We start from the raw sequence: 27,507 nt of genomic DNA on the forward strand, positions 1-27,507 counted from the left end.
CAGGCAAAGGCAAGCACTTGTGGTCAGATCAATCTGGAAAAGAGGCAATCCGCTTTATGCTATCATTTTCTTTGGGAGGGCTGTGGGGGTTGGAGAAGCCTGTGCATTGGAGCGACCGGGGAGGGGGGCGGAGGATGCTGTCTCTGAGACGTCCGTGCTCCCTGCCTCTTTCTTCCCTTTCCGAATTTAATCACCAATCAACTGGGGTTGATCATGGATGAAACATTCCGTAGGTGTTAAGCGCCAAGATTGCGATGCGGCTCAGTCCACTTGGTAACTACAGAATTCAATACGTGGGCATCTTCTGAAGAGGCAGGAGAACTCATCGTGAAGGGCAGGTGGGGGTTGGGGGGAAGAGCTAAATTCAGCCTCCAGTAATTTTGCAAGCACATTTCGGACTTCTTTATCGGCGCCTCAGAGTTGTTAAACGCTTCTTGCTTCCGGGTGATCAAAAGCAGTGCTGGGGTCCTGACCTCCCTCGCTTCAGGAATCTCAATCTGTATTGCCTGGTCTGCCACGGGAGCCCTTTATGTTTGTTGCTCCAGGAAGGAATTTTGGGCAGACCCACGAGGAAATAGGGAGGGGGTATCTCTGTGGGTTAAACCACAGAGCCTAGAACTTGCCGATCAGAAAATCGGCGGTTCGAATCCCCGCGACGGGGTGAGTTCCCGTTGCTCAGTCCCTTCTCCTGCCAACCTAGCAGTTCAAAAGCACATCAAAGAGCAAGTAGATAAATAGGTACCACTCCAGCGGGAAGGTAAATGGCGTTTCTGTGCACTGCTCTGGTTCACCAGAAGCAGCTTAGTTATGCTGGCCACAGGACCCGGAAGCTGTATGCCGGCTCCCTCGGCCAGTAAAGCGAGATGAGTGCCGCAACCCCAGAGTCGGTCATGACTGGACCTAATGGTCCTTTACCTTTACCTTTTATTCTTTGGAATGGGCACACTGGAAATTTACGTGGGCCACAAACAGACTCGTTTGAATCCCTGATCTCTTTTTGCCATGGGTGCCTTCTGCCCCGTTAGTCTGGCCTGGCAGCTTCAGATAGGGGGGGGGAAAGGAGGAAATAGAAGGGGCAGGGCTCTGTCTTGTCACTGAAACCAGGCGCTGCCTTCATAGGTGGGATCAGCTCATGCACCTGCCCAGGTGGGCCATACATGTGGGCACACTGCAGGCCAGTTGGGCAAGAGAGTCCTGCTCATGAGGCCTCATCTTTAAAAGCTTGGCGGGAGGGGTGTGGCCACTATTGGGACGTCTTCTCTTTGGTTGTGAACCTCTTCCGTTGATCGTGTGCCTTGGAATCTTGACTTCTGGACCTTGCTGAGCCTGTCCTGCTCTTAGCCAGAATGAAGAGCTCTTCCTTGCTTGCAAGCAACAGCAGTGTTTAAAATGAGCCAGGCGCCTGGCGCATTTTGCACCTGGCTATTGACCACGTGAAGATGCCTGGGTGCCAGGATGTCCCAGCCTGACATCTCCATCATCTGGAGGTGTGTGCCTGGGGAATCCTTAAATCTGGACTGTTTTCACACACTAATACCCTCTCCCTTAGAATTCTGTCTGTTCTTTTTTGTCTGCACAATGGGAATGAATTTCTGGACCCAGAATGCTTTTTCTGTGCAGCCTGAGCAGCAGCAATCACCATTAAGAAAAAGAGGTCAGAATAGGCCAATGTCTCTGGATCAAGTGACTTTTCTTCTTTTAAGTTGTCAAAGTTCTTAACCTAGCTCTAGGTCGCCACTTGAACTAGCCGGATGTTTAACTGAGAATCAATCACAGTCAGTCCATCATTTGAAAAAATAAGACTTGAGAGCTGTCTTGCCCCAAAATGGCAGCTAGACATTCTGTTTTGGCAACTTTAACCTTGGTCTGTGGGTTAAACCACAGAGCCTAGGACTTGTCGATCAGAAGGTCGGCGGTTCGAATCCCCACGACGGGGTGAGCTCCTGTTGCTCAGTCCCTGCTCCTGCCAACCTAGCAGTTCAAAAGCATGCAGTGCAAGTAGATAAATAGGTACTGCTCTGGTGGGAAGGTAAACAGCATTTCCGTCCGCTGCTCTGGTTCGCCAGAAGCGGCTTAGTCATGCTGGCCACATGACCTGGAAGTTGTACGCCAGCTCCCTCGGTCAATAAAGCGAGATGAGCACCGCAACCCCAGAGTCGGCCACGTCTGGACCTAATGGTCAGGGGTCCCTTTACCTTTAAGGAGCTATTTGGCACCTAGCTTATACATCTGAGTTTCTAACACTGAACCACAGCCACTGTCATTGTGTTTTGCGACAGGAGCCTGATGGTAGTCAGAGGTAGTTCTTCATTTGTATGCCCAGCTCATCCCAGGTCATAGCTTAGGATGGGATGCAGTTAAGCAATTGGCTCCTCCCCCTGAAGCTCCATCTTGTAGCCTTGTAGTCTTTGCCATCCAGGCTCTTATTTTATACCTGGCTATGGTTGATGGACCACTGAGTCCATCCACCCTGAGCTTCCGGGGACACCCACACCAGAACTACACCGTCCTTTTGCTCCTATTGTTAAACAGGAGCCTGTGTTTGCTCTGAGACCACAGAACTCTACAGTGGAGTGGGGTTTGCTCCTTGACACTCTTGCCTTCTTCTCTCCTCCCAGGGGTGGTGGAAGCTTGCCTTCTGCACATGCTCAAGAGACGGGCAGCCGGCTTCCTGCGGACCGACAAGATCGCCGCCCTCTTCACCAAGGTCGGCAAGACGTACGACGTTGCCAGCGACGTGTGCAGGAAAGCCCAGGAGCTGCTGCAGCAGGTAGAAGGCAGGTGAGGGTTAAGGTCCGCCTCCGAAGGGAGTCCGCAGCTCAGTGACGAAACCTTGTTTTGCAGAGTTTGCCCGCCCGTCCCCCAGCCCAGTCCCGGAGTTAGATCTGCAGTGTTTTCAGCTGAACGACTGGAGCGTGTTGATTTCTGCACACTGCAAAGGGCTGACATCGGGGGGCATAGCTGTCAACTTTCAGATTTGAAAATAAGGGACCAGCAGCCTCGAAAATAAGGGATCAGCAGCCTCACTTGTCCCGGGGACAGTTTACGGGATATCTAACAATCCGGGAAAGCAGCGGGAAACGGCACTGGAATAAGGGAATTTCCCGCAAAAAAAAGGGAACGTTGACAGCTATGTTGGGGAGGCGGTATCCTTGCGCAGCGGCCAAGGACCCCAGCACTCTCATGCCCCCCCCCCGGCCTTGATGCCAATTTGCAGGAGCACATTTTAACAGACTGGCTCCAGGCACGCATTGCAAGGCTAAGAGACCTTACTTGCACTCTTAAGAGGTCATCTCAGACAGGTTTTTCGGGTCCTTTTATTCCTTGCCCTGTTTAAATATTTGCTTCAGCTGTGCTGCCACATTTTGAACAAGTTTATATTTAAATAGCCCGTGTGGTGATGTGAAAAGGTTCCACGATGGCTATGCTGCAGATATTAAATCAGTGCTGAAAGGGGAGGGGGAGTGTTTATTTTAAAAACAAACAAACAAACATTTTATAACGTATATAAAATGGAGAGAACAACTCGTAACAGCAGACAGAAATCAAAAGGTGAAAAAAGAAAACTATAAAATAGGCACACAAAATGAGTACAGTCGCTCGGGTTTTAACACGGGGTTAAAATAACAAAATCCAAGTAAGGACTATCTGTATTATCAGATTATCAAGTATAGTTCCTGAATTGCTAAACTGGTGACAAGGGTTGTCTTGAAAATGATGGTTGGGCATAAAAGAATGCCAAAGCATTTTAAAAAGTGTTCTAGTCCTTCCTAAAATCTCAAATTATGCATAATTTTCTCCATTATAGCTATATTCCGTACCATTAGTTTTCCAGTATCATCAATTTTGGACAACAATTGCTTATTTAGCAATATTTATCGTTTCTGTCAAAATCAAGCCATCCTTTGTTTTTGTGAATGCTCTAGGAGGCTACTCAAATTGGCAAGGTACTATGGGGGGGGGAGCCGATCTCTCTCGCACCCCTTCTCCTCTGAGACTTGTTCCGGTTTAACCCAGAATTCCCTGGGAATACACTGTTCTAGGTGCTGACTGTTTTGCCTGTGTTAGCCCAGACCCCAAAGGCATGACCCCCAAAAGTGCAAGTGTGCCCATGTGCACGCTCATACACAAACACCCACCCTCAAAAGAATCAATCTTTCTTTTTTCCCTTTTCAGGTCACCTTTAAGAAAGCTGGAGAATATAGTGAGGAGTTTCAGCTATCAGCCAGCGCCTCTTTCTCTCCTCAGGTTACTAGTTTATGTCAAGTGAGAATAAGGTGGGGTAGTCCAGCCTACAGCAATCTGGTGCCTTCTGGATGTTTAGGACTACAACTCCCATCAGCCCCTGCTCCCAGGGACTGCTGGGAGTTGTAGTCCAGAGCATGCGCCATATTGCCGAAGACTGAGCTAGATAAATAAGGGTTTTTATTTACTTTCCCCATAGTCCGGAAGATTGAAGGAGGGAGGAAAAATGTTTCTGATGGATTATTTTTCTCCTCCTCCTTGCCCCCCCCCCCACATCCATCCTCTCCGGTTTAAAGTAGTTTACCAGTGTCAGTAAGGTTTGTTTTACTGCGAGCATGTTCTCCTATCAGCTGTTGCTTTGACACTCTTTCAAAAACGGGCCAATTAGGCCTTCTGGTTTGGAAATGGTAGATCCAGTCAACGCACGAGCACAAGGTGAACATGACAACATCACAAGTGTGGTTCAAACACCTGCCTAATGCTAGAACAGGGAGATATCCAATGGAGCCAAATGTTGGGCAATTCAGGGCAGATAGAAGGAAGTTTATGGAGCGCATAAACTGTGGAACTCACTGCCACAGGAGGCGGGGATGGCCACCAGCTTGGAGGACTTCTGAAGGTGATTAGACGAAATCAGGGACAAGGCTGTCAATGGCTACCAGCCATTTATAGGTGCTCTTCCCCCAGAAGTGACCCCTCGAGGGAATGCAGGCATTGCATTTGGGGCGGGCACAGAGTTGTCAGTCCCTCTCCAGACAAATTAAACCGTGTTTGCGATGAAGCTTTTAAACTCTCTCTTTTTTGAGAGTTTTTGGGCTTTCTTTATTTCTCTTTAGCAGGAGAAGTCAGCCGGCTGGCCAGGAATCCCTCAAGAGGCAGGCGTCCACCACGAGCAAAGCCCCTGCCCTGACCCAACAAGCCGTCAAGCACATCTGGGTTCGCACCGCTCTGATCGAAAGGGTCCTGGACAAGATTGTGCAGTACGTGGTGGACAACTGCAGGTAAGGGACGTGCCGGAGCTTGGCTTTGTTTTGTTTTCCAAAAGGGAAGAGAGCCACGAGTGGCGCATGCTATCGTTATAAAAAAGCTATCAATGGCTGGGGGGGGACGGACCTTTTTCAGCCTGAGGGCTGCATTCCTTTCTGGGCAACGTTCCAGAGGCCACGTGCCACTAGTGGGCAGAGCAATGAATGGAGGCTCTCTCATCATTAGTAATAATTTTGATTTATTGCCCATCTTTTACCCTAAGACTCCAGAATGGACCATATTAATTTAAAAAGCAATGTTAAAAACAGTTAAAACAAATTAAAATCACAACTCGACTGAGTCCTTCTTTCTTTCTTTCTTTCGTTCTTTCTCATCTATCTAATCTGTATCTATCTATCTCTATCTATCCATCATCTGTCTGTTATATATCTATATCATCTATCTATCTATCTATCTATCTATCATATCTATATCTATATATCTATATCTATCTATCCATCATCTGTCTATCATGTATCTATCTATCTATCTATCATCTATCTATCTATCTATCTATCTATCTATCTATCTATCTATCATGTATCTATCTATCTATCTATCATCTATCTATCATCTATCTATCTATCTATCTATCTATCATCTATCTATCTATCTATCTATCATCTATCTATCATCTATCATCTATCTATCTATCTATCTATCTATCTATCTATCTATCTATCATCTATCTATCATCTATCTATCTATCTATCTATCTATCATCTATCTATCTATCTATCTATCTATCATCTATCTATCTATCTATCTATCTATCTATCTATCATCTATCTATCTATCATCTATCTATCTATCTATCTATCTATCTATCATCTATCTATCTATCATCTATCTATCTATCTATCTATCTATCTATCTATCTATCTATCATCTATCTATCTATCATCTATCTATCTATCTATCTATCATCTATCTATCTATCTATCTATCTATCTATCTATCTATCATCTATCTATCTATCTATCTATCTATCTATCATCTATCTATCTATCTATCTATCATCTATCTATCTATCATCTATCTATCTATCTATCTATCATCTATCTATCTATCATCTATCTATCTATCTATCTATCTATCTATCATCTATCTATCTATCTATCATCTATCTATCTATCTATCTATCTATCTATCTATCTATCTATCATCTATCTATCTATCATCTATCTATCTATCTATCTATCATCTATCTATCTATCTATCTATCTATCTATCTATCATCTATCTATCATCTATCTATCTATCTATCTATCTATCTATCTATATCTATCATCATCTATCATCTATCTATTTTATTTTCCTTTCTTCTGTTTCTTTTTCCCATCTTGCTTCTCTTCTCTTTGCTCCTGTTTCTTTTTAGATTAGATTTTTTTAAACACTTCTTTTATTCTGGCATTGGGCATAATCTTTGAGTATCAATAGCAGCACACCTGGAACTAGAGACGATGCTTTCCTTCTCACCGGTCGACGCAGAGCAGCTGGCTTCCCTTGCGCCAGTTCCCTTTCCATGTTAGCAATAGGCCTTAAAGAGAGGCTCCTGTGTGCTGTGCCCCCAAATCTGTACGAACAAATGCTGGTGCTGCCTCTTTCATTTTTGTAAAAAAATTGCCTTATGGGCAGCAGCCAAGGCAGGCCACCGAGTTGCAAAGGCAGCCCACGGCTTCTTCTTTTAAAAACCAGGAAAATATTCCTGGGCGGTGGGAATGACATCAGCACTCTTAGGGGAAAGAGTGAGGACTCCTGTTCCCCCTAGTGGTGAAATGCCACCATTCCCACCATAGAATCAGAAGGATGTAGAATTGTAGACGGAAGGGGGGACACGGGTGGCGCTGTGGGTTAAACCACAGAGCCTAGGGCTTGCCGATCAGAAGGTCGGCGGTTTGAATCCCCGCGCCCGGTGAGCTCCCATTGCTCGGTCCCTGCTCCTGCCAACCTAGCAGTATGAAAGTACGTCAAAGTGCAAGTAGATAAATAGGTATCACTCCGGCGGGAAGGTAAACGGCGTTTCCGTGCGCTGCTCTGGTTCACCAGAAGCGGCTTAGTCATGCTGGCCACATGACCCGGAAGCTGTACGCCGGCTCCCTCAGCCCATAGAGCGAGATGAGCGCTGCAACCCCAGAGTCGGCCACGACTGGACCCAATGGTCAGGGGTCACTTTACCTTTTAGACGGAAGGGACCCTGAGGATCGTCAGGTCCAACCACCTGCGATACAAGAATATGCAGGGATAGAGCCTGCAGCCTTGGCATTATCAGCACCCACGCTCTAAGCCAGGCATAGGCAACCTCGGCCCGCTAGATATTTTGGGACTACAACTCCCATGATCCTTAGCTAACAGGCCCAGTGGTCAGGGATGATGGGAATTGTAGTCCCAAAACATCCAGAGGGCTGAGGTTGCCTATGCCTGCTCTAAGCAGCTGTGCTAAGAAGTATGAGGGCAGACTGAGGTTGGTGGGGCAGACCTCCCATTTGCCGTAAGGCACCAGCCTCCACTCTGGCCTGGAGAATGGCTGCCAGTCTGAGCAGGCAACCCTAGGCTCAAGGAGCAAATGCTTTGCCAGGGTATATATGGCAGGGGCCCCTGTGTAAGAAAGCCAGCCCTGCTTTTTTCGTTTCAGGCTTCGCTCCTTTCAAAACTTGGCCTGTGTTTAAATAATAATAACCGGAAGAGCCTCTCTCTCCTCCGCACGGCAAACTTCATTAACGCCCGTGCTCCTTTTTTTCATTGAAAGGTAAATGTTATTTTATCGCCGGTCGTTTTGTGTGGTTGCTCTCTTCCAGCAAATATTACGAGAGAGAAGCTCTGCTGGCAGATCCGGTCTGTGGGCCCATCTTGGCTTGCCTGCTGGGTGAGCATCTTTCAAATGTTATTTCTGTGTGCTTTGGAAGAGTGCTGTTTTGACAGTCCCCATGTGGTTCGCCAAAAAGGCGTTTGCACAGATGATGAACGTGAGTCAAGAAACGTGATGCTATTGCACCAAAGGAAGGAGCAGGGATTCGGGGAGAGGAAGGGAGAGGAGGTTTCGTGAAGTGATGGGCTCTATCTGAGGCACAGCTGAGCTTTTGGCATCAGCATCAACAATTTAAAAATCCCAATTTTCCTTTTCTGGTAAAAGAGGAGTGGGTTATATGTTCTATGGAGCTGGGTCTGGGGAACCTGTGACTCTCTAGACATCGTTGGACTCCAACTCCCATCAGCCCCAGGCAACATGGCCAGTGGTTAGGGATGCTGGGAGTTGTAGTCCACAGCAGCTGAAGGGCACCACTATTAGCTGTCCCTGATATAAAGGCTGATAGGTATTTAAATCCTGTTTTGCCAAGGGCCAAGATGCTGGATTTGGCAGACATCCACAGGCAATTATTTGTGTAATCCGAGGGCCACCACCGAGAAGATCCTGACACCCTGAAGTTTCCCTGAGCGAAAAGTAAAGATGTTGCTCTTCTGCCAGTGGAAATCAAGCAGTACCCAAATTTGAGATAACCTGGGAAACAATTTATTTGCCTGTTCCTTTAGACCAGGGGTGAGGTCCTCCGGACGTCTTTGTACTCCAGATCCCACCAGCCAAAGCCAGTATGGCCCAGTAGTCAAGGATGATGGGCGTTGGGAGTCCCACAACATCTGGAGCCCCCATCACTGGCTTAGATCTCTTTAGCTGAGGAGAAGCTACTGGCTTTCTTCCACCCCTGAGAAGGCAAAAGGAGTTTCCCAATTCCATTCTCTCTCTCTCTCTCTCTCTCTCTCTCTCTCTCTGGTCTGTTCTCAGTTGGACCCTGTGCCCTGGAATATACCAAGCTGAAAACAGCCGACCACTTCTGGACAGACCCCTCGGCTGACGAACTGGTCCAACGGCATCGCATCCACGGAGCCCACGGCCGGCAAGACTCTCCGTCCAAACGGCCAGCGTTAGGAGTGGGTCCTTTTTTCTCCCTGATGTGGTAGCGCAGCCTTTTCCATCCCATGGCCATTTCAGATGTTTTGGGGCTATAGCTTCCATCAGGCCCAGCCAGATGATGGGAGCTGAAGTCCAGAATATCTGGAAGGGTGTGGCCAACATGGTTATAACCCATTTAGGCTGCATGCCCACTGTATGTTTAGGGCACTATTGAAGCACAGCTCTACCCCACGGATCCTTGGAAGTGTAGTTTGTTAAGGGCTCTGGGAATTGGATTTCTGTGGGTACGGGGGGGGGGGCAAACTACGGTTCTCAGAATTATCTGGGGAGGGTGCACTTGAAATGCAGTATGGAAGCATTGGGAGGAATTCAACTTTGTGCTACGTTGAACGTGCTTTCCGTGCGAGCTTTTCAGCTTGCCAGACAGAACAACCTCCCCCTGTGCAGTGTTCTGGGGTTTTGCCTGAGTCCTCTTGAGCTGATTTTGGGGTGCAGGGGAGGCACAGAGGGAGGAGAGTGGGGTGGGGTGGGAGTGGGAAGCCCATTGCAAAAGCAAAGGTTCTTGTGCAGGGCTTCCACCGATGGGACTCCTTAGGGGGCACCCACCCCTCAGACTGGAAATACTATAGAATCATTGAATTGTAGAACTGGAAGGGACTCTGAGGAACGTGCAGCTGTTCCATATAGGGATCAACCTGCAATAAATATATATATATATATATATATATATATATATATATATATATATATATATATTTCATAGAACTGAAAGTGATCCAAGGGGCCGTCCAGTCCAATTCCTGCAGGAGGATTGTAGTGCCCTCATTCATAGGCTGTGCTTCTATGCAACAAGGGATTCTCTCCCCCCCCCCACAACAAAACTCCCCCCTCTGCAAGTATTGGGCTTACTTGAAGGAAAGTCACTTTTTGCATGTATAGGGAAATTTTTTAATGTTCAATGTTTTATTATGCTTTTATATTTGTTGGAAGCTGCCCAGAATTGCTGGTGTAACCAAATCAGATGGATATTCTTCTCCTTCTTCTTCTTCTTCCAGAAGCATAAAACTGAACATTAAAATATAGCTGGACTTCTGAATACTCTTCCTTGGACAGTGAAGCCCATCAAAATCAGTAGGATTTCCTTCTGAGGAATTCAGATGGCGGCCTTGCTGCGAAATGCGGCGCTGTTCCTCTTTCGGAAATCTAATATGGGGCGAAGCTTTCCCCCACCCCAGAAAAGGGCACTTCTCTTTGTGTCTTGTATCACCATTGCCCATTGAACCAGCATGACCACAGGGACAGGATCAGGCGATTGCTTGAGTCTCGTTCCTTGCTGTGCTCCCCCCCCCAAAAAGTTGTGGCAGCAAATGCGGATCGATATGAGGAGATCGTGCCCTTCAAAACTCCATTTGGGTTAGGGCAGAGTTTCTCAGGTCCTCAGCTGTTTTTGGACTACAGTTCCCATCATCCCTGCTAGCAAGGGATGATGGGAGTTGTAGTCCAAAAACCAACAGGAGACCCAAGCTTGGGAAACTCTGGGCCAAGGAATAACCACAACTTAACAATGAAAATATAATTAATGTGAGGCCGCCTATCTCAACAAAGCAGGTTATTCACAGTTGCCCATTGCAGCCAACGCAACGGTATCCTTACGTGTGTGTCCCCCCCCCCCCAGATACGGAAACGGCACTCCAGCGGAAGCATGTCGGAGGATCGCTTTGCTGCCTCGGCTAGGGATTACGTCGAGTCGTTGCACCAGAATTCCCGGACGCACTTGCTGTATGGAAAGAACAACGTCCTGGTTCAGCCCGTAAGTGCTTGGATCATGTGGCGTGGGGCAGAGGAGCACATCTGCCTGGGGTGACGTTTCATATTGGTGTTAGAAAGAGGAAACCGTGCCAGGAATCCTGCTTCTGTTCCCAGCCCCCATACAGCAAGCCCCCATACAGATCCTGCCCCCCAACTTGCGTGAGCTAGAGGGGTATGGGGGGCTTGTTCAGTAGGGCTAGGGTGATGTATCTCAGAAGCAGCTGAGATACATTCCATACTGTGATATACAGTGGAACCTTGGTTCTTGAACTTAATCCATTCCGGAAGTCCGTTCGACTCCCAAAACCATTCTAAAACCAAGGCGCAGTTTCCGATTGGCTGCAGGAGCTGCGTCGGACGTTTGGCTTCCGACAAACGTTCGAAAACTGGAACACTTACTTCCGGGTTTTCAGCGTTTGGAAGCCAATTTGTTCATCAACTAAGCCATTCAAGAACCAGGATTCCACTGTATCAGCATATCGCGTATTTAGCTACTGATATATCGCAATGCTGAAAACCAGATGTTACCCAGCCCTGCTGTACCTTTAAAGCAGTATCATACCCCTTTAAGCAGCTGGGCCTTCACCCAAATAACTCTCCACGGGAATCTCTGGGAATTGTAGTTCTGGGAGGGGAATAGGGGCCTCCTTGCAACTCTCAGCACCCTCAACAAACTACAGTCCCCAGGATTCTCTAGGGGCAGGCCATGAGTGTCCAGAGTGGTATGATACTGCTTTAAATGTGCAGTGCACATGAACCCAAGTTTAAGTCACTTTTAGCCTGTCGCCTTGATAATCCCAACAATGTACTGAAGGAGAGAAAAGAGTCTGGCGAGGGGTATATATTAATTCACCTCGTTTGCCAATATCACGATCTCTCCAGAATCTTGGCTGTTAAGTGCATCATCACAAGCCAGCTGGGGACATGTGCCGCTTCACGTCAGAATTAAAAGATATGAAGTGGACACTGACAAGGGAATTCATTTAAAGACATGAGTCACAAACAGGACAGAGAGGGTTGGAAGCATTGCGATGAGTCACCAATTCATGCAAGTCAATGAAGGGAAGACCAGAATGTTGGCTTCATTTACATCTAGGTACCTGGGTCAAGGAGACCCCGGCTTTGACATCACACGTCTCCTATTTTTGGTCCCCTTTCCTCTCCCTCGCTCTCTGTCTCTTTGCTGTGCTCAACAGGACATCTCGCAGCCTTACTGATCCTTCACAGCTGCCTAGAAGCTGGCTGTCCATTCGAAATTGAGGACAAACAACAGAGAAATGTTATACCTCCCTCTCTCCTAACAATAGAATTGGTGGGACATCTACGGAAGCTGGATGTTGGGAGATTCAGGACTGATGAAATAAAGTCCTTCTTCGCACAGTCAGGGCATAGTTAAATTGCAGGACTCTCTCCCAGAGGAGGCAGCGATGACTAATGGCTTGGATGGCGTTAATAGAAGATTAAATCAATTCTTGGAGGAAAATGTTCTAGTGCTATGAGAGAGGGAGCATCAAACGTTAAAAACTTCCCTAAGCAGGGCTGCCTTCAGAAGTCTTCTAAAAGTCAGATAGTTGTTTATTTCCTTGACATCTGATGGGAGGGCGTTCCACAGGGTGGGTGCCACTACCAAGAAGGCCCTCTGCCTGGTTCCTTGTAACCTCACTTCTTGCAGGGAGGGAACTGCCAGAAGGCCCTTGGAGCTGGACCTCAGTGTCTGGGCTGACCAGGGCTCTTCTCATTTTTGCAGTGCACAACGTTGCTCTCTTTCTCCTACATTTGTCCTAAACCGTTTCCTCTCCTTATTATTTGGCTGGCTTCCCAAACAGAAAGATGACATGGAGGCCATCCCGGGCTACCTCTCTCTCCACCAGTCGGCCGATTCCCTGACTCTGAAATGGACGCCGAACCAGCTCATGAACGGGACGCTGGGGGACTCGGAGCTTGAGAAAAGGTAAGACGCAGTAGTGGCCCTTGCGACTACTGGGTGTAAGAAAGAAGTCTGGCAGGCGGGGGGCTGGCTGAGGGCAGACTGGGCTTGTTTGGGGCAAGCGCCCCATTCGCTGTAATGCACCAGTGGGGAACCTCAGGCCTGGGAGGGGAGTGCAGATGTGGTCCTCCCGGGGCTCTCTGCCCGGCTGTCACAGACTAGCTGGACACCTAGGAACGCTGAAAGGAACCCGCTGGGGAACCCCCAAGGGAAGAAGACTCAGAGCCCAGGGAGTGGTGGTGGGCTGACAATGAGGGAGAAGAGGGAGAAGACTGGGAAGAGGAGGTGGTTTCGGAAGATGAGGGGTAACAGGGCTTAGTGAGCGGGGAGAATCGGTGGCAGAGGGCAGTCCGGAATCAGAGGCAGAAGCTGAAGCAGGAGAAGACAAGAGGCAGAGGGGAGTCTGGCTGGTGAAGAGACCCTGGTGTCTCTCCTTCCTGTTGCAACAAGCTTCCCTTCCCATTGGTCTCCCAGAACCAGAAGAGGGCTGAAATGGGTGGAGCAGTGGCAGGCTACATGCAGGCACAGTCTCTGAGTGCTTGGGGAAGGTCCTGGAGAGGAGGAGACATAAACAGGTGTGGGGAGGTGGAGGCCTTTAGTCTCTGATTTTCATGGAGTAAGACTACTAGGAATGAGCTGCTTGATCTCCTGCCAAGTCTGGGAAGATCGTGCTTTTGCTAATAAAGAGATAACTTCAGCTTTGAATGGTGTGATTTACTGCTGGGTCGCACTTTGACACAGGCCTTCAGATCTCTTTGCAGGCCACACCCCTCCCTGGCTCTGCTTTGTTGCTCCCCAGGCTAGGATGTGTCTTTGAACCCTGATACTGCCTCTTTCTCACCTGGGCAGAGGGCAGAGAGGGGCATGTGCAAAACCCCTCTAGCCTTAAAGCGGGTGCTTTGTGCTGATACTAATTTTGTGTGTTGTGCGTTGCCTTGACAAAAGCTTGGATTATTAGCCAATCAATCAAACAGTAATTAAACAAGAATCTGAAGAAGTGTGCATGCACACGAAAGCTTATACCCAGAACAAACTTACTTGTTCTCTAAGGTGCTACTGGACAATTTTTATTTTTATTTTAGTAATTAAACAAATTTATGTTGGGTTGACAGGGCCTTGAAGAAATGATCACCTCTTGTATTTCTGTTTGTTTATCTTATTACATGCGTTCAGCATCTACTGGGACTATGCCTTGATTGTGCCATTTAGCCAAATTGTGTGCATCCACTGCCATCAGCAACGTAAGTATCATACATCCTTTGTCATGGGGAACCTGGGACCTTCCAGAGGGTTTCTGGACCATATGCACTATCTCCGGTCAGTATGCAGATTCTCCAAGACACATGCCACCTTTTCCAATTTCTTGTTCAGCAGTGTGCAATCTGCACTCCTCAGGCTGCTGCTGGTCCGCTGCCTAATCTTACACGGCCCACAACACACCTTCCTGTTGACTGGAGAAAATGCATATTGCCCAGAGATGTACAAAATTCAGTCACAATATGCACATCATTGAGGGCGAGAGGTGGGGTCTTGTTGTCTGGGCAGCCCAGGACCTCCATACACACTGCCCAGGCTTGCACCCCGGGGAGGTCAAACGCTTATGCACATTCTCCAAGACTTGTTGGGGATTATGCACAATGACAAGAGAATGTACAAAATTCAGTCGCAATATGCACGTTCTCCAAAGCCTTTTGGGGATTATGAATATTGACCAGGAAATGTGATTCATGGAAAGATTATGTGCACATTCTCCCTGAGGCCTGGTAGGAATGTGCACAATGGCCAGGTTTTCCCCCCACATTAACCACTCTACTTAGATTCCTCTTGACTTACGTAAACAGAGCTAACATTGAGGCATATTCATTCCTGCAGCAGAGCGAGGGGGGACGTTGGTTCTGGTGAGTCAAGATGGCATCCAGCGGCCCCCGCTTCACTTCCCGCCTGGTGGACACCTCCTTGCCTTCCTTTCTTGCCTTGAAAATGGCCTTCTGCCCCGTGGACAATTGGAGCCTCCACTGTGGTCCCAGCAGGGAAAGGTGAGACCTCTAGCCTGGCAAATAACGCCTTCCATATGGACCTGACAGGACAGTAATGGGTAACCTCCGGTCCTTGTGCTGTCACTGGACTCCAGTTCCCATCAGCCACAGCAGCCAGCAAGGCCGATGGAGAGGGATGATGGGAGTTGTAGTCCAGCAGCATCTGTAGAGTCACAGGCTCCCCATCTATCAGCGGCACCTGTAGGGATCCATGCAGAGAGTGCCCATAAGCTGTGTGAGGTGCTTTGCAGCCCCAGCAATCAACCCCCTGTTGGGCCTTCAAAGCTTGCTTATACCTGCACTGTTTAATTTCAAGCGGCAATTGATAGGTGGGTGGCCCCATCGACCTGCCCAGTTCCCCACTCTGCTGTGTCCAATCAGGGTCTCTCTTCCCGCCTCGACCAACCATATGCTTACCAGCTCTCGACGGCTATGTACCTCGCCCAACCAACTAGTACTCGGTTATATTTCATGAAGGGGGAGGTTGTATTTTGGCAAGCAGCTGCTGAGAACTGCTCCACTGTAGGGTGGAGCGCTGCTGCTTGGGAGCCAGCCACCCAGCTGTGCCCTTTTCCAGGATATCCAGTCCAGTCCACCACCCGCAGTTAGTCACTTTGGACTGTTTGAGGATGCAATCGGCAAACCCCAGGATATCCAAGCCTTCCCAGACCTTTGTGTGTTCGTGTGGGGGGGGGGAGTGCCATTATGGCTATATAACTGATGGCACGCCCTTGTTGCACATCAAAAATAGCCAGAGCAAGATAGACAATTCCTCCTTCTCCATGAGAGGCCAAAAAGAGCCCTGCTAGATTGCACCAAAGTGCCATCTAAGCTAGAAGCCCATTCTCAAAGTGGCTCTTCAGAAGCCCCCAGTCAGGCCTTGAAGGTTATATTGCCCTCTCCGATAGTTGTTGCTCCTTGGCAACTGGTACTCACTGATAGACTGCCTCTGAACATGGAGGTTTCATCTTAGCCATTGATAAAGAGACTGCCCTGCTCCATTTGCCACCTCTTCCGGCTATTGACTTCCACATCTTGCAAGGAAGTTCTCCTTTGGCCTGCCCTGGATTTACTGCTTTGTCGGGTACCCCCTGAGATCTAGTGTCATGAGAGAGGGATTTAGAACTCTCTACTACAGCCTCTCTCTGAGTCACATCCTGTTGGATTGCCCTGTTTTACATTGTAGGGCAAAGTTTTCCCCAAACTCCGGAAACGGAACACCCACAACAGGTCTGTGGATCTGGAAGAAATGCCAGTGGCTATGGAGACGGCTGCAGATTACGTCTTCAGGATAATTTACCCAGGCCACAGGCATGACAACAGTAAGAACCTCCTTTGTTTTGATTTTTCATTTTACGTAGATGACGGTAATTTCTTTGGTAGCGGCGACATTGGGGATTTCCTTGAAGTTTTTAATCTTATTTAGAACATTTGCACCGTGCCTTTTTGACTTAAATTGCCCTCGAGGCAACGTAAAAATAGATCACACCATAAAATACAGCGCCGTTAAAAAATAATAATTAATGAACTACCGTCAGGGTCAGGGGTGGGGAACCTGTGGCCTTCTATTCTTATATCAGTTTTATTAAGAGTTTACAACATATGATACAATAAAAACCCAATTAGTCTAAAAAAAGAGATAGAGAGACTTACCAGCAAATTGGCATTGCATTTGATTTTCCATGAGAAATTCTCACATACAGAAAATTGTGAGTTGCAGCATTCAATGCAGTCATTGGCAGCATGCGTCTCTCTTTTTAAAAATAAAAATAAAATAAAATGGAAGGATCGACCACAGGGAATGCGAACCTGCAACCCTCCAGATGCAGATGGACTCCCAAAACCAACAGTCCCAGCCAGCATGGTTAGTGACTAGGGGTGATGGGAGTTGTAGTCCAATGATTCATCATGCCATGAATGTGTTAGCTGAGATTCCTGCATTGCAGGGGGTTGGTCTAAAGGACGTCATGGTCCCTTCCAACTCTACAAATCTGTGATTCTGGAAGGTTGCTTGTGACATTGAGGGTGGGGGGATGTATACAATTGTGTGCAGTCTTCCTTGACTGGCTGAGTAGGCAAGCCATCTTTCGACAACTTTTGGAAGCACCAACCCCAGTTGTTGCGCCGTTCATGCTCAGCTCTTAGTGATGGATGAATGGGCCTTTGGTTGGAAGGTGGCCTTCCTACCAATCCATGATGTCAGAATCTTGTTTTTGCCCCCTTGTGGAGGGGAGAACCCGGTTCCCTTTGCTTCAGACATGTCCTTTCAAAGCTTGACTGGTGGATCCCAATGCCCGTTTTGTTTTTCTTATTCCTCTTTCACTATTTTCTTTGAGCAGTAACTATTAACTACCACCACTTAGCTGCCAGCCGCTCTGCCTCCGTCGACGATGACGAGGACGACGAAGACAAGCTGCACGCAATGCTATCCATGATCTGCAATCGGAACCTCACAGATCCTAAAAGGATGAAAGGTTTTTATCCTTCTCCCCCCGCAACCCCACTCCCTCTTCATCCCCACCCCCTGGCAGCTCCAGAGCAAAACATACTTTCTCACACCCGCACGCAACGTGCAACGGTGCTGGCATTGCTGCAGCCTTGATGCGCCTCCTTCCGGGTCAGAGGAATTGCAAGGTGGCCGTCTTGGAAAAGGGAAACCTAAGAGACCAGTGGCTCTTTTGTCCCCTGTTTCCGTTACAGTCACTGACTCCTTTCTCTGCTTAGATCAGCGGTTCTCAACCTGTGGGTCCCCAGATGTTGTTGGACTACAACCCCCATCATCCCTGAGCTCTGGCCTTGCTAGCTAGGGGTGATGGGAGTTGTAGTTCAGCAACATCTGGGGACTTACAGGTTGAGAAAGGCTGGCTTAGATGGTAGTCTGCACTCAGTACTCAGGAACCTTGAACCAGAAAAGCTTGAAGACATGGCTGTCCACAGTGGGGTGGCAGTGAAGAAGGGGCTAGTTGCCCCCATCCTGCTGGGCAACCCATAATCCCTACAATCCCAGTTTTCATTTTTTAAAACAAGGTTTCTTGCATTTGTCGAACCTGAGATGACAGGCAAAATGTCTGTGTTTGTTTCTAATTTCTTTAGAGAGCAACTTGCCTGTTCCTTCCTTTTTCATTATGTTATGTTGTTATGTTATGTTATGTTATGTTATGTTATGTTATGTTATGTTATGTTATGTTATGTTATGTTATGTTATGTTATGTTATGTTATGTTGTAGGGTTTACTTTGCTGTCCCCACATCTGCCCCTCCAAATTCCTGCCCATGCCTCTAAGGTGGTGTGTGCAAAGGCCTCTTCAGGCGGATAAGGGAACTGCAGGTGTAACATCGGGCCTCCTGATTGGCAGCCTATGTGAAGCTTCTAGATTGGTCAGGCCTGATATAAATACTCAGAGTCGAGTCTTTTTTGCGGGTCGAATGCCTTTTCTCGTACCAGCATTACTCATAACCCAGGCTTATACTGTAGGCAGTGAAGCTGCAACCCTCCAGATGGACTCCCAACCACCGAAGCAAACGATGGGAGTTGTAGCACAGCAAGATCTGGAGGGTCACAAGCTTCCTACCCCTGCCAAAGATGGTGGCACGCAGGTCTCCAGTTTCCACTCCAGGAAAACCATTGTTAAAGTTTGTGGGTCGTAAATCCTTTGACCCACTGAGTCTGCTGCAACGGCCCTGCAATAAATCTGAATTTATTGCCACTCCAACAACCTTCAATGGCGCCCACAAGCTTCCACTCGCGCGCTGCCACTCTTCTCAGTTGCCGGATAATAGCAGAGTTCACACGCAGTGTAAAATGGCTTGCCTGTGTCGACATAGTGTCTTCAATAACTCAGCTCGACACCAGTGCTTCTATTCTAACACTCTTTATTTAGAAGCATAACAAACAGAAAAGAAAACCTACAGAATCTAGCTGCGTGTTCGCAGCTTTCTGTCTCTAACAAAAACGAAACTACCTTGCCCACGTTCTGAGATAGACTGCTCTCCAGAGAGAGCTCAGCCCCCACAGAGCACAGATCAAAGGGAAATGCCCGGATCATGTGGGCAGTGCACCCAGTTAATAAGAACGCTTTTGGAGTGTTAACTCTTGACTGTCCAGAACCATAACAACCATTACCGCGTGTCTGAATCTGTCCACAGTCGGGCTCCGACAACTGGTATCTGGGCGGATGCAAAACGGTGAAGAAGGCAATTGGGGCGCCAGATCAAAGCCCGAGCCTCTGTCCTCCCATCCTATTCCAACACGGATGGAGGACCATTTGTAACCTGAGGGCCTCATTCACCTCTGGGAAGCCTTCTGGGGGCCAAAGGCTCGTGGTGGGCGTGGCCAGAGGTAAAAGGGGGTGGGGCGACAGGCAGTCATGCTACCTGTTGTACAGTGGGCTAGTTTCTACAGATATACCCTCCTGCATGCAGGCAAGTAACAGGCATGGTCAAGAGTTCGAAGACACACCCCAGCCAGGCAGAAAACACACAGGGGTGATGTGAAGTAGGGCCAGTGAAGGGTGTGGCCTGGCTTGAGTTCTCAGGGCCGAACGGAGAAGCTTGGAGGGCCACATTTCTCTCCCCCCTGCCCCACTCCCAGGACTGAGGTTGCTTTGTCCTTCTATGGCCTGGTGCTTTGTCACTCCAGCGCACTCGGTCAGCAACATTTGCTGTCTGGATGAGCAAGCAGGGAAGGGCATGGAATCATAGAATTGTAGAGTTGGAAGAGACCCCGAGGGTCATCTAGTCCAACCCCTGTGTGCACCTACATGTCAATAGCTCCACACACCTACATGCATGTGTGCAAGAGCCACGTGGCATCCAGAACGCACACCCTCCATAGGGCTGAGGGTGGGGCACTCCAAAACGCCCGAAAAGTAGCAATATTGGCAGCCAGGGCTGCCATACTTGTACCCCTTTTTAAATTGACTTGGGTTATTCTTTGTTTTGTCCTGCAGGCTTTCTATGGCCACTTTGCGCATCTCTCTTTGGAAAGAGGAAAATGCGGGATATAAATCTGATGGCAAACAAGCAAAATAAATATTTTTTTAAAAGAAATTCCCCCAAAGTCAGTCTCTCTCTCCTCTCTCTCTCTCTCTCTCTCTCTCTCTCATAAATCAATCAATCAATCAATCAATCAATCAATCAATCTATAGTGTCAGGAACATGATTTCTTAGGGATAAAGGGAAGAAAATCCATTCACATATAAAATTAGCATGTCAGGAAGAAGACTAAGTCTCCCTGACTTCCTAGTTTTCAGTGTACGGGGAATGTTTATAGAGGAGCCCCGTGCACATTGGAAATGATGGGACAGAAGGCAAGAAGCCCAACAGTAGGTGGCGCCAGAGCCAATGACAGGCAGAGCCAACTCATGCTAGTTTTGTCTCCCTCCTCTTCCCTGCTACAAGAGGCAATACTGGGACCAAGGATGAGAAAACTGACAGGTTGTTCTGCCAAGCAATGCACATTACTTAAGCAGATGCCATAAGACCTTGAAGTCCAGAGTCTCTCCTTGCCCAGCCTACCCCGGCGCCTTGACCATTCCTCTGGACAGCATAGTGACAGCACTCTTGCACCCACCTCGCTCTCCATTTTGCTTTTGAGTTCCTTGCCACCCCCTTTTGACATTTCTTGCATGCGGCTGAAAATCTGGCCATTGATCAGGAAGATTTGCGGAAACCCGATTTAAAACAAAAACAAAAAGCAAAAACAAACAAAAATGAGCTCTCGTTTCTGAAGATGCTGTTCACTCTAATTCTTCACCAGTTCTGGTACCTTTCATCTGAATTCTTAGGTTCTGTGGGGTTCACCTTAAAAGGATATGGTTTCTTTTAATCAATAAAGACCTTCCAAAGCTGTCTTTTTCTTGTCTTGTGGAGGGGTGGGGGGAGAAGGGGAGGAAAAACCCAAACCACACTCCCCACCCCTTTAAGATTGGTTGGCCAAATGGATTTGGGGTGGGGGAAGTTGCCATAAATACTGGCTTGTTCAGCTCCTTCCTGAAGAATTAAGGTGAAGAGCATTTTTTATCCTCCCTGCTCGCTTTTGCTTTAATGGAGTTTGGCTTCTATAGCATGAACATAGCATCTCTCTCTCTCTCTCCTTTTTTTTGGATAATACTAACCGCATTCTCCGATCCAACCCATATACCTTTCTGTTAACACTTTCTGTTGCAATAATAGCTGAATCCATTAACTGCTCTAACCCCACCCTGAAACAGGCCACTTTTTGGAAACGTGAATACACGCTGTGTCGGCTAGCCAAGTTGCATGTTTTGGAGTTCCTCCTCCGTTCTTATTTTCTAACCCTTTCCTGCCAAAATCTGAAAGCGCAGCCGTGGGGAGATAACCTCGCCAACCCGCATCTTGCTTGCATGTTTTCGGTACGGCTGCCTGGTTTGGGCCCAAGCCATTTGCCTTAATGGACATCAAGGATGAGCTGACAGCCAGTTGTTTATGAAAGGCATCATCCGGTTTAAAAAGAGGGAGGGGAAATAAAGGGGTGGCGGTTCCCCAGCCTGGTGCCCTCCAGATGCCACAGACTACAACTCCCATCATCCCCGACTACGAGCCATCTGACTGTGGATGATGGGAGTTGTAGTCCAACACACCTGGAAGGCACCATGCTGACTCTCTGTGGCTTACGGAATCAGGGTCGCAATGTTTTCTTTTTCTTTCTCTAGCTATATTTGCCCCAAATGGAGCAAAACAGAAGCAGGGAGAAATCAAAGTGTTGCAACTTGTTGGTGTTGGTCGGGGGTGTATCGGAGGGGAAGCACACTGCAAATCTTTGCAGCTTATTTCTCCTCTTCCCTCCCCTCCAAATCTCAGCCCAAAGGACGTTCCGAGGCTTCATATAGTGCTAAATATTTCTCCCTCTCCCCCACCTCCCCTCCATTTCTCTCTTTTGCCTAGATATCGGCGACACGTCAGAGATGCAGGGGTTTGGGGCCAGCTTGTTGTCGTGGCAACTGGACCCGTGCAGCCAGGGGTCCTCCTGCCTCTCATGCTCCACCGGCAGCTCCCCTTACGACGTCCCCAGCTGCTGCACCTGCATCCACGACAGGTGAAATGAACTGCCCATCTGTTGACCTTGCTTTTGGGGGGGCTCTCTGTGTTAGTGCAAATATCAAAGAATAAGTGCATTTCAGTTTGCATACGGCTGTGGGAAGTGCAGATTTTACAGATCTGTGCTTTAAGTGCGTACTGAATCTACCGTATTTTTCGCTCTATAAGACGCACCAGACCATAAGACGCACCTAGTTTTTGGAGGAGGAAAACAGGGGGGGGGCGCGGAATTCTGAATCCCAGAAGCCAGAACAGCAAGAGGGATCGCTGCACAGTGAAAGCAGTGATCCCTCTTGCTGTTCTGGCTTCTGGGATAGCTGCGCAGCCTGCATTCGCTCCATAAGACGCACACACATTTCCCCTTACTTTTTAGGAGGGAAAAAGTGAGTCTTATAGAGCAAAAAATCTCTCCTCCATCCCTCATTGCTAGTGTGCACGGTTTGGCGGCAATCGCGTGATTGCCGAGGGTTAATTCACAAAACTGTTGAGAACACAGAAAAACAAAATTAGTGTAATCAGCACTGTCTCTGTGCTTTCTTTTCAACCTCACTGTTTACAACACACACACCTCCAATGATAAACTCAGGAGCTGCACCATGCATCTGATGAAGCAGACTAATCTACGAAAGCTTATGCCAGGCTGTTGAGAAGTTTCTTCTAAAAATAAATTTTAACATGTGCACTTGTCAGTTTAAAGCCTTTGGATATTTCTTTCAACAGGACCCCTCTAAAAATGTTATGCCAAAGCATGAAGAAACAGATTATTTCCAGAGCCTTCTATGGATGTAAGTAAATGTTTGCAAGGGGGGGGAGGTTGTAAGTCCGCTGTCCCAATTGAGATGTATCGTGTTTTGCTTGGAAATAAGTCTTCCGATGTTTGAAAGAGACTCCTCTTTCTCTCTCAGAGCTACAATTCCTAGAGGACCCCAGGGATTAATGGTTAAACCGCTCTGGGAATTGTAGCTCTGTGAGGGGAACAGGTACCAATGGAAAGTTCTCTCCTGGAGCGAATAACATGCTGGGACGTGGGGTGATATTCAAGGGTGATATTTAGGGGAGCAGATAGCGCTGTGGTCTAAACCACTGAGCCTCTTGGTCTTGTCATTCAGAAGGCTGACAGTTTGAATTGACATGATGGAGTGAGCTCCCATTGCTCTGTCTCAGCTTCTACCAACCTAGCAGTTTGAAAGCACACCAGTGCAAGTAGATAAATAGGTACCACTGCGGTGGGAAGGTAAACGGCGTTTCTGTGCACTCTGGTTTCCGTCACGGTGTCCCGTTGCGCCAGAAGTGGTTTAGTCATGCTGGCCACATGGCCCAGAAAGCTGTCTGTGGACAAACGCCAGCTCCCTCAGCCTGAAAGCAAGATGAGCGCCGCACCCCATAGTTGCCTTTGACTGGACTTAACCATCCAGGGGTCCTTTACTTTTACCTTTGCCTTTTTATTCAGTGGTACTGCAATGCATAGAGAAGGGTCTTAAAAGCCCTTCCCCTCTTAAATCAACAACAATGGGATATCAGCTCTGCCCAAGGCATGACGGATAACAGCAACAGCCAGGGGAAAGAAAGACATAACATCTTACAGGGCCAGGAAGAAACACCACGGACAGAATAATTGCCATACACTGGAAGAACAAGGATTTAGTTTTGAGTTCCTCACTTGTAGTTGTAGAAATCATTTAATGTGTCCACACGAATAGAAGTTTATTAATATTGCAGGTGTTGTATGAGGGATTATGATGATGACCAGAATGTAATTGAAATTAATAAGATTTTGGAATGCAGAAATAAAGAAAATCATCAAACCATCTAATCCAGCATTTGCGGGGGGGGGCACTTTATCTAAATTATATAATTTGGTATTTGAACGATTGATATTAATAATTGTATTATAAATTGGTATTGTTAAAATGAGGCTATTATTGGACTGTAATTGAAAACTAATAAAATTATTATTAAAGGGGGAGGAATTAAAAGCCCTTCTCCTGCCCCATGTACTGTGGTTCATATCCTGGGTGGGGAAGGAGTTACAACCCTCACCCTGGTTCACTGTGGTCCTTAACCGGCATCTGGGGAAAGGATCAAAACCCTCCCCCTTTTCTGTGCCCTCCTGTGTCCTTTAACGTGCATGGGAAAAGAGTTGCAACCCTCCCCTTACAGCACACTGTGGTCCTTACCTGAATGGGGAAAGGGTTACAATTCTCCCCCTCTCCATGCGCTGCGGTCCATACCTGCACGTCGGAAGGGTTAACCCCCATATGGCGCCCTACAGTCCTTAACCTGCACTGGGGAAAAGGGTTAAAACCCTCACCACCACCCCCATACACCAGATCCTGCCCTTTTAAAGAACTTTCTAAAAAGCGTGTGAAGCACTCATAAAGTGGCAGGTCGTTCAGTTCTCCACTAACCATCCTTTTCTTTCTCCTCCCCCTCGAACTCAGGGCTCGCCTACTGCCGCCACCTGTCCACCGTCCGGACGCACCTGTCTGCCCTGGTAAGCCACACCATCATCCCTCCGGACAAACCCACGAGTGCCGCGGGGGGACTGACGAAAGAGGTCTGGAGCAAATATCAGAAGGACAAGAAGGTAGGAGGCCGCCCTCTGCACTGATCGATTTTATAGAAATGCTCTGCTGCTTGATATAATAAGAATCTCAAGCATGCGCACACAGAAACACACCATATGTAGTGCACATGCGCACAAATAGCTTTTCCCTCTTTCCATTCTGTCCATCTATCTATAAAATCAGGCGTGGGGAGACTTTAACTCTAAGGGCCACTTTCCCTTGCAGACAGGTTGGAAGCGGCCAACGACCACCGGCTTATTGATCTATTTCGTAAAATTCATACACACTCAATTGTAAACAACAACAACCCAGAAAACTTCAAACTGGCTTAGACAGCCTTAAAAGGGAAGTAGATAAATCCACAGAGTGGGAGCAGGGCTCTGATGATGAGTCCCACCTTGACAGCAGAAATCGAACTTCCATGAGCCATGGGAGTGTACCTCTGAGCATCAGTTGCCGGGGGAGAAGATGTCGATGGCATGAAAGGTCTGTTGCTTCTGTGCCCTGCTCTCAGGCTCTGGCTGGCCACCAGAGGAAACGGCAGTGGGCGGATTTTGTTGCCGTCTGACCTGGCAGGGCTCCCCTGGTCTTAGCAGGAAGATTCTGGCTCATGGCGTCCTGAGTCGAAATGCTAACAGGCCTTCCATGATGTATGGAGTTGGTGCTCGAACCCGTAAGGCTCCTAGTCCTCCGGCAGATTCTCTGAAATCAATTTGCTTAAATAGCCCTGAGCCCATTGAAGATGCACTTGATGATAACAGGCCATTAAGAAACCATTATGAGATGCAATCAGGTTAAGTGTTGATGGGTTCGCCCCCCCCCCTTTTTTTATTATGTTGCTGGATCAGATTAAGGCTCATCTTCTCTTGTATGTTGTTTTCTATCAGATGCCTCTTGATGCTCCCAAGGAAGGCAGGAAAATGATAGCCCAGACAGCCAGGAGTGGAAGAGAGCCTCCACCGAAGAGCCTTTTAGTCATTGACCCCGCAGGTCCTCCAGAAATCCTCTAGAGCAGTGTTTCCCAAAGTTGGGAGTCCAGCTCTTGTTGGACTACAACTCCCATCATCCTTAGCTAGCTGGTCAGGAATGATGGGAATTGTAGTTCAGCTGGAGACCCAAGTTTGGGAAACACTGCTTTAGAGTAAGGATGAAACTTGACACACTAGGCCTCACCATTCTGTTGGGAGCTGCCCAGAGTGGCTGGGGAAACCCAGCCAGATGGGCGAGGTATAAATACAGTGGTACCTCGGGTTAAGAACTTAATTCGTTCTGGAGATCTGTTCTTAACCTAAAACTGTTCTTAACCTGAGGTACCACTTTAGCTAATGGGGCCTCCTGCTGCCGCCACCACACATTTTCTGTTCTCATCCTGAAGCAAAGTTCTTAACCCGAGGTACTATTTCTGGGTTAGTGGACTCTGTAACCTGAAGCGTCTGTAACCCAAGGTACGACTGTAATAAATTAATATTATTAATACTAGCCACACACACCCTTCTGGGGGGGGGTTTCTGGGCCCCCTGCTCAAATTAGGACCCCCCCCAAATTTCCCACATTTTTTCTTAGGCCTTCCCATCTCTAAACCATGCCTACCTGCCTCACAGATCAAGCCAGGTGTGCGGCAGGTGGAGAGGTGGTTGTGATCCCTGCAATGCAGGGGGTTGGACTAGATGACTCTGAGTGTCCCAGCTCCACAGTTCTACGATTCTAAAGTCGAATTCAGCACACACATCTGCTGATGACGCAGGGAGTTCGTTCCTGCTCTGTGCGGGATTTCAACATTCAGTTTGGGGTCATTGCATTGTTTTTTTACTGCAGCCATGCTTCTTTGAAACACTTGTTTATACAGTGTTAGATGCTGGCAAATTTCTGGAAGAAAATATTTGGTTGTATAAGTATGATAATGAGTTACAGGTAGGTAGCTGTGTTCGTCTGCCGTAGTCGAAACAAAGGTGTCTAAGGTGCTATTGGAAGGATTTTTTTTATTTTGTTATGATAATGAGGAAAGAGTTAAAAATTTCCAGAACATAGCATTAGCTTAAATTATATACCTAATATATGGTGCTTGGCAATCGGGCAAGTTAAATGGATTCTCTGTGCCCTTACATCTGCAAAAAGATTGATACTGATACATTGGAAAGAGGAAAATATGGCCTCTTTCAGTCAATGGATGGAAGATGTGACAACTTTTGCAGCCCATTAACAGATCACTTGCAGACAAAAGATTATGTGTGGGGAAATGTAATGATATTTGGAACGTACAGTATTTATTGAAACCATTGTGACCCAGGAATCAATGTATATTTGAGGGAAACGGTAAGTTCATCCATTTGCGTATATGTTATATAGCAATTTTAATTATATTTTACTGTCACGTTGTTTTAAAATGTTTTATGTATTCTTTTTCTACTTCAACTCATTGTAATAGTCTTCATAATGATGATGATGATGATGATGATGATGATGATGATGATGATAATAATAATAAACAAATCTCTCTCCCTCCTTTCTTTGGCTCAGAATTACAAGGAGTTGGAGCTCCTCCGGCGAGTTTACTATGGTGGCGTGCAGCATGACATTCGGAAGGAGGTGTGGCCGTTCTTGCTGGGACACTACAAGTTTGGCATGACCAAGAAGGAGATGGGTCGGGTAAGTACTTCAGGTTATATTTAGATGCTTGGTAACCGACCTGGTCTTTTTTTGTGGGTGTGGGGGAAGGAGTGTTGCTTGAAGATGCCGTTAAGACAGGGAGGTTCAACGGCAACGTGTCTCCATTGCACTCTCAGTTCCACCCTGGGCATTTTGAATTACAAAGGGTTGCAGAAGAACTTTTGGCAGCAATCCCGTGCTGTGTGCACCAACAGACAAAGGC

The 27,507-nt window shown here is 47.5% G+C and overlaps 1 protein-coding gene across 11 annotated transcripts in view; it reads left to right on the top strand.

The window, feature by feature from the left end:
- SGSM2 (small G protein signaling modulator 2) overlaps positions 1-27,507 on the top strand; it is an 89,578-nt gene that overhangs the window by 42,922 nt on the left and 19,149 nt on the right. For 3 of the 11 annotated variants that reach the window (XM_053367180.1, XM_053367187.1, XM_053367184.1), the window contains exons 3-17: positions 2,619-2,781; positions 4,177-4,248; positions 5,082-5,246; positions 8,070-8,137; positions 9,053-9,198; positions 10,857-10,991; positions 12,817-12,941; positions 14,151-14,218; positions 14,850-15,013; positions 16,200-16,335; positions 17,353-17,487; positions 21,919-22,069; positions 22,792-22,856; positions 24,513-24,658; positions 27,156-27,284. In XM_053367180.1, the coding sequence (XP_053223155.1) occupies positions 2,619-2,781; positions 4,177-4,248; positions 5,082-5,246; positions 8,070-8,137; positions 9,053-9,198; positions 10,857-10,991; positions 12,817-12,941; positions 14,151-14,218; positions 14,850-15,013; positions 16,200-16,335; positions 17,353-17,487; positions 21,919-22,069; positions 22,792-22,856; positions 24,513-24,658; positions 27,156-27,284 (1,868 nt within the window). The remainder of the gene's footprint in view (positions 1-2,618; positions 2,782-4,176; positions 4,249-5,081; positions 5,247-8,069; positions 8,138-9,052; positions 9,199-10,856; positions 10,992-12,816; positions 12,942-14,150; positions 14,219-14,849; positions 15,014-16,199; positions 16,336-17,352; positions 17,488-21,918; positions 22,070-22,791; positions 22,857-24,512; positions 24,659-27,155; positions 27,285-27,507) is intronic. The other 8 variants (XM_053367189.1, XM_053367190.1, XM_053367183.1 and 5 more) reach the window with 7 other exon arrangements.

Source organism: Podarcis raffonei, chromosome 15 (genome assembly GCF_027172205.1).
Source record: "Podarcis raffonei isolate rPodRaf1 chromosome 15, rPodRaf1.pri, whole genome shotgun sequence".
Classification (NCBI taxonomy): Eukaryota; Metazoa; Chordata; class Lepidosauria; order Squamata; family Lacertidae; genus Podarcis; species Podarcis raffonei.